Source organism: Cynara cardunculus, assembly GCF_001531365.2.
Source record: "Cynara cardunculus var. scolymus isolate 2C chromosome LG 3, CcrdV1, whole genome shotgun sequence".
NCBI classification, from domain to species: Eukaryota; Viridiplantae; Streptophyta; class Magnoliopsida; order Asterales; family Asteraceae; genus Cynara; species Cynara cardunculus.
The window spans coordinates 1,458,539-1,466,183 of record NC_037530.1 but is presented as its reverse complement, the minus strand read 5'-3'; the positions used below and the strand labels follow the sequence as shown (position 1 = coordinate 1,466,183).

Sequence of the window (7,645 nt, the reverse complement as noted above, 5' to 3'; positions counted from 1 at the left end):
CCTTAGAATATATGGGGCTTATTTGGCTTGCCTTTTCATGTCACGTAATAAGGATAACTTTTAAATGGAATATACTAAACTTGTTTGGTTAGGTTTTTACGTCACATCAGGTGATCGCATACAAAAAAACCGAGTTCTATATCTATAAAAAATACAATTTTCATGTCCTGTTTTATTTGTTTGATCCCATCTAATCGTGCACGGAATCTTTGAAGTCCGATATCAAGCTGGAAATGCAAATCTATTCCATTGTGTAAGGAGCCGTTTCTTGAACACTTACTTTGGTAAGCGCTTACGGGTTCAATTACCTGACCAAATGAACACAACAATAACCGATAATCTTACCCGGTGAGAGGGAAGATAAGGATAAGAGTCTTACTCGGTAAGTGAGGGTGATAAGCACTTACCGGGTTATAGACGCTTACCATTAATCTAATTCTTATGGCTAGGAATATTACCCCATAAGGTAAATGAGAATGGTGACTCTTGCCGGTAAGTGCTTACCCAATAAGCATTTGGTAAATGGTTGATGGGTATTTGTTTAACAGTAAGATTAAATGAGAATTATGTCTCTTACCGCTAAACAAATACCCAATAAGCGTTTGGTAAACGGTCGGTGCCGTTTACCAAACGGGATAAACACTTGCCGGCAAGAGTCACCATTCTTATTTACCTTATGGGGTAACATTCCTGGCCATAAGAATAGATTAATGGTAAGCGTTTATAACTCGGTAAGTGTTTATCGGGTAAGAATCATCACCCTCACTTACTGGATAAGACTCTCGACCTTTGCCTTCCTTCTTACCAGGTAAGATTCTCGATCCTTGTTGTGTTCATCTGGTAAGGTAAAATGACCTAGTAAGCACTTACCAGGTAAGCGTTTAATAAACACCCTCTTGAGTCTATCTTGGCTCATGGGTTTTGGTGATCTCTTTCCAGCCTACAAAGTGTTATTACTTATTTAGCAATGGGTTCTGTGCAGTCATAGTACTTTCTAGCAAACCTGTTGTGTATGCATCTATAAAATGTGCATGTAAATCTAAACTAAAGAAAAGTAGTGTCTGAATAAGTAACTTGTACCTCTTCTTCTTCTTCTTCTTCTTCTTCTTCTTCTTCTTTTGTTTCTCCGGTTTCTTCATTGCTGTTGTTGTTCTCGATGGGAGCTGAATCGAGCTTAATGGGCAACGGACCTTGTGGGTTGCCAAATACTGTGGTGAGCATTTGTCTATGGCATTCATCGCAAAAGTAAAAGTAGGTGAAGTGGCCCTCGTAAAGAAGCTTATGCACCATTGCTCCTGGTAGAACCCGTTGCACGTAGTCGCTCATTGATGGTGGCACCACCCGATCTTCCATCCCCTGTTAATATTGTAAGAAAATTTCGAAAATGGTCAGTTGCAAATGAGAACCGTGTATATTTTAAGGGTGCGTTTAGTACCAGACATGACAGGACAAGATGGAACATGACAGAACAAGACATCCATTTAGTGTTTAGTAAGACAGGACTGGACAAAACATGACGGGTAAAATGATCAATGTACCCCTAATGCGTGGTTTAGTGGTTTTCTACCAAATAATCAATCGAAACGAAAATTAACAAATAATATCTAAAAATGATATTGAAATATGAAGTTCATGGAATTTCCAAATTTTCTTTTATAGCTTTTACGTATTAGTGTATAAAAAATGAAACTTTAAGAACAGTAAAGTGAAAGTTTAAAGAGAGTAAAATACAACCAAATTTAAAGAACAAATAAAATATAGAGGGATGCATATTTGACGTTTTAGAAGGGAATAGGTTTTATTTTGAGAGTATATAGGTAAAATATAGGCTTGTTCCACCTTATTTCATGGGGTGGGGATGGAACACACTTGTTTCACATAAAAGTCATGCCAAACATGGAACAGTGATCTCTGTTCTGTTTTGTCCAGTGTACTAAACACACCCTAAGGGACATGTGCACATGAGAACTGTAAATATTTGGAGAAGCTGAGAACCAGTTATTAATGAATTATTCATGATGTATATTATGAATAATGAAAATGCATGACATTCATTGATGGGTTATTCATCATGAATAATTCAAGAAATAGTTGGTTCGTAGGTTCTTAGAACATTTACGGTTCTCATTTGAACCTACCCCAATAATTAAAACTGCTAAAAGTGATCATCCCACAAAATTTGTATCTAAATATATACACAATCTATTATCCAAATACCTAGATATCATTTGCATTATCTCGGGAATCACATCTAACTGTAGTGATTACAATGGTGCCTAAATAGGTAAAATTTCAGAGTAAAGTTGAAGCTTTTGCAACAAGAACATCCTGAAAAGGAAATTGTGGTGGATCTTGAGGGACAAAATGAGCAACTCATTTTCTTATCCTGTGCTCTTTTGGCGTATAGCAAAACCGACACCCAAGTATTCCCGTAGTCGAGAGATTTCACATGTAAGATATGAAGTTTATTAAGAATTTACAAAAAAAAAAAAAAGTTTATTATGATAAGTAACCTTAAATATTTTTCAAATATAAGAATGTTTAAATTAGCTTCAATTTGATGTGGATACCCATGGGAATAAACCAAACCAAACAACCCAATAAATCCCATCCAGAGCTAGCGTCTAGAGAGGTTAAGATGTAAGCAGACAGTACCTCTATGTCTCTACCCTGAGGGGTAAGAAGAGAAGGCCATTTCCATCAATACCCATGACTTAGGGGCTGTTTGGTTGGTTTTCCATCAAGTCCTGTATGGATAAAGCTATCTGTGTGGATTAATCTGTTTGTATTGACCGGGAAGGTTTTATTTGGGAGGGTTTTCCCATAGATGGAAGGAGCCTGTTTTTTAATTAGGAAGGACGGGTTTGACAAAAAAAACTTGCTTTCTGCATAAAGCTCCCCCTTGAAATCTTACTGAATAAGCCACTTTCTATATCATTAAACCATTACCAAACTGTCTATTATAGTTGACCGAATAAGCTATGAGTCCCATTAAGCTCATTAAGCTGCTAGCAAACAAGCCCTTACAGAACAAATAGATATAACAAGCAAGAAAGATATTGGTGGGAGTGTGTGCACAAGTAGAAGGGCAATGTAACATGGCAGAGGAACGTAAAGGAAATAGGTTTTACACAAAACGTAGACATGGAGCAAAATGTGACGGGGCTATTTTAATCAAGATAAAAAACTTTTTTGCCGTGGTCAATACATTATTTACTTATCTATGCATCACAAAAAGGTTGATCGTTAATTTACTCCAAACACGACGGATATCTGTAATTATGTGCAGATAGTATTATAAGTGGCTACTTTATTGAAGAAATGGCATGCAATCTCCAACCAACTTTTGCTACTTATTATATATGACAGATGAAAAAAATGGGACTTATTGGTACCATTGAGCATAATGAGAAGAGAGTGCACCGACCTGCCATATATGTATTGGACCAAGAAAGCCCGTCAACTCTTGTTGTGGTCGTTTATATATAGACTTGAGCCAGAAGATGACGCCTTTCCCTTGGCGTTTCTTCTGGACACTGAGATCACTGATCGTAAAACCCCAACTTGATACCTGCAAAATTGCTTCCTCTACAAATGGTTTTACATTCCCCTGTCGAACCGACTCCCCCAAATCCCTCTTCCAGAAATCTTGGTATTTCACTTCTTCTATCATAGCTTTGTCCTGCCAAGTCAAAGAATTCTCCAATCAGACATTCATAGAAAGGCACAATAGAAGTGAAATTTTGAAACTAAACAGAATTATCAATCAAACGTCAAATGGGTTTTCTCTTTATTATTTGAACACTTCAAATTATCCAAATATGTATTATGCACATAGACGAAGCTGTTCCTCTTTTGATGTTATTTTTGGAAAAAAAAATACTTGAATTTACATCTCTTTTTACTTATAAAGTGATCTTCAGTCAAGATTACTAACCCTTTTTCCAAGTGACATCCATAGCCACTTATCTATTTGATCAAGGTTTCCTGACAAGAAGCTGCGGCGGTAGAAGTATGGAAGAAATGCTGGAAACTTTCGCGTTAAAAAGTACATAAATTTCCTTTTTGATGTCCACTTTTCCCAGGTCCTATATTTCTCAACCTTATTCATGCTTGGTTCGTATGGATTGATCAAAGGTGATACTATGAATGCACCTGTAATTTAAGTCAAGGATGGTCAGAGAAAAGGGAAAGTATTTGATTCTTGGTGAAACAAAATAATGAGATAATTCTGGTACATATAACTTTCAATAGTGTGTTGTGCTGTTGCAGGGCACTGATGGCATTTAAAATACTGTAATAGTAAAAAGCAAAAAATCACAATTTAGTTTTTCCAGTCCTTGTTGTGCCACGTTTGGCGCCACTTTAAACTGGGGAGGACATGACCAAGTGGGATAAAACTGCATTCTTTTTGTCCCACCAAAATAGGTGGGACGGAAATCAGGGAGAAAGAACAAGATTTGTAAATTACTAAACTACCCATGTCAAATTAAAACCCTAAAACCTTTCGCAATTCTTTCATCCTCCTACCTCACACTTGCTTGTCCAATCCAGTCCAGGCCCGTCCAGTCCTCGTACCAAACTGACACGCCCTATATGTGCACAACTGCTAATGAAAATGCATCTAACATGTAATATAAAGAAGGGAATAGCATACCTGCAACTCGGTCAGGAATGTACTTGAGTGCAGCCCAGGTATGTATGCTTCCACCCGAGTATCCCACCACCCAGAACTTTTCCGTTATATGCACAGCATACGACAAATACAACATGTCCATTGCTGATGACTCAAGGTTCCTGCCAGGATGAGGATCGCTTTCCCCAAACCCAGGAAGATCGTATGTTACCAAGCGAACACCAAATTCTTGTAGTAGTGAAGCCTTAATCCCAGGTATTCCTATTTGGATAAAAAAAAAGAGCGAACATATGTGAAACATCAGCAACAGCAGATTCTATCCCTCAACTCCTCTTTTAGCCACAATTCAACAATTTTATCTTTTCTCTTCGTTTGTATTTTCCTCTTAGTTTTCATGAAGAAATGTTCTGGAAGTTATCACTTGTATCATATATTCTACCTGCGAGTCGTGATGAAAGGAAAGAATGTGATGCAACCAGGGTAATGCGAGCTCTCTCATATGGAACACCTTGCTCCTGATAAGCCAAGTGTCTGCCATCCGGTAACAGTATGCGAGTAGCATTTGGAGGATCTATGTGCAATTTTTGTATCAATGGTGCGGTTGTATCACTTTCAGAGGTTACAATCAGAACTGCATATAATTGACCACGTATCAGTGAGATGTTCAATAGCACTCTGGAAATGCACACACACATACATATATAGATGAAAATCAAATCAGAATCTTATTTGTTTGCCATCTTATGAACCTATAGCATTTGCATATCGGACTGTAAGTTGGAACAAAGCAGAATATAGAGACTGCCAAAAATCAGCGACAACCATGCCAAAAGTACTTAATCCTCAGGATCATCACATCATCCATTCTGTAAATCCATAACAAGTGCCTTTCCACTTCCCATAACATAGATTCACAATCGTAGTTCTGCACCCTTTAACCCTTGTCCTTAGTTGCACTTTTTGATTCTACATTTCTCCCCCGGTTAAAAATTAGCATGATTTAGTCCTGATGGTTGTCGTAGATGCAGCAATTCTAGAACAGAATTTTTCTACCAAATGTGTGTCTGTCTGTTGCCTATTAAATCATATGATTCATCTAAGACTCCCTTTCAAAAGAGGTTCTGTTTAGAACTCCCTTTCATCTAAACCTAATGTTATCGCCATTTCTCTATGGGTCATTTGATCCACCATGAGCTTCCTTGTTCCTTCTTTCAGATACTGAATGGTTATTCAGAGTAATCAACTTTTGAAGTTTAGATATAGCATATCTTTATCACCCCTTTAATTATTTGCAGTCCTCCCATCAAACTTTTAAGCATTTTGAACTTTGATGTAAATATATTCATTCTGAATAAAATCAAAATCAAGCATATGAATGAGAAAGATCATCTCTCAAACCACAGTTAGCATAAAAGTAGATTAATCTGGAAAATAACTAACAAAAATTCATCTCATCAACACTAACTACATGGAAATCTTGACCAGATGAGCTGCTTTAGTACGTCAACCATAGAGACCAAGTAATTCGCAATACTAAAGTGTAGAGATTATGATGCTCGATTGAATTTGAAGTGATCATTCGATGAGAATAACTCAAGAAATTACGTTTATTCTGCTTGTAACTGAACCTAATTAATCAAAATCAGGTAACCACGAAGAGGAAAAAGTCCATTATTTCATCATCTCTACAAAAAAGGTTGAATTCCAGAAAGATTTTGTTCATAATTGATGAATTCAGTAGACCACAAATCAGAGAACTATATCACAAATTAGAAGATTCAAAAAACTACAATAGGAATTCAGTATCGATTTTCCTTCCAATTTCCAGAAAGAAAAAGAAAAAACAATGGAAAATCGCTTACTGAACAAACCGGAATTACCTGCAATAACGACGGCGAAAACGACGGAAATGACGCTCCACGAGTGCATTGGATCGCGATCTTCAGGTAAATACTCATTCAAAAACCTCAATTTCATACACGCAGACTTACACGGACCTCCCAAATTCCTCACAACGAACGAATCATCTCTCAATACACTTTGTTTCACCACATCCCTACATCCTTTCCCAAACTCAACACTCAATTCCGCCACTCCCTTCGCAAACTCAGTCGCGTGAAACCTCCAGTCGTCCTTCGATACTCTCGGAACATTGCCTCCAAATCCGAATCCAACGCCGGCACCGGCGGCGTACGGAGGCATCACACCGTTGACCTCATCCATTGATCAATTCCGATTCACCGGAACTTCAATCCCCTGAGGTTTTGCTCATAATTGTCTGTGTAGACTTAATAGATGTGGGACTTTGCGGTGGTTGCATGAGCGGCTGAAGAAGAGAGAATGATTGGGGGGGTAAAATTGAAACTTTGAAAAAGTATAGGGGTAAATATTGTAAATTGAGTGGAAGGCGAATGATTAGGATATTGAAGAACATGAAGATCTACGGCGGATATTGCGCCACGTTAGCAGAATGGAGTTAGTGGGACGGTGGCTGATGACAGCGGTGGTTGGTTTTGTATGGGCCCCGTGGTTGGCCGGAAAAGGTAACGGCTGGCACCGGATTTTGCGGTTTATTGATCGGAAAAGATTGCCGTACGAAATTAATTAAATATATATAATTATTAGTGGATTGATAATGCAATTAATAATTCATTAAGTGATATTTTTGTTATTTATAGTTTTTATTTTATATCATTTATTTAATAATTATTTTATATTTAACACTAAGGAGACTTTTACTAACTTGCGGTTTAATTAGGCTTATTGGTCTATTTGACTTATTCGCACAGCTCATTTGGGTTGTTTACTTACAGTTTATTCGCACAGAACATGGTTTAATCGTACAGACAGAAATGGTGTGTTGTTCCCATTCAGCCATAAAAATGGCACCCCTACCCCTTATTTAAAACACTGCCTCATTCCCATATGAGACACCCCATCTTCGGCCTCTTTATGATTTTTTGTTTTGATGTTCAAATAATTAATGTTGGGGGTAAATCGGTCATTTGT

At 37.5% G+C, this 7,645-nt stretch overlaps 1 protein-coding gene across 1 annotated transcript; it reads right to left on the bottom strand.

Moving 5' to 3' along the window:
• Positions 1–937: 937 nt before the first annotated feature.
• Positions 938–6,935, bottom strand: LOC112509711. The gene is made up of 6 exons (XM_025114811.1): positions 6,517–6,935; positions 5,076–5,267; positions 4,658–4,897; positions 3,938–4,155; positions 3,428–3,682; positions 938–1,356 (listed from the first exon to the last, which is right to left on the bottom strand). Exons 1-6 carry the CDS (start codon positions 6,857–6,859, stop codon positions 1,045–1,047), a joined length of 1,560 nt encoding a protein of 519 aa, XP_024970579.1. The 5' UTR covers positions 6,860–6,935; the 3' UTR covers positions 938–1,044.
• Positions 6,936–7,645: the final 710 nt, after the last annotated feature.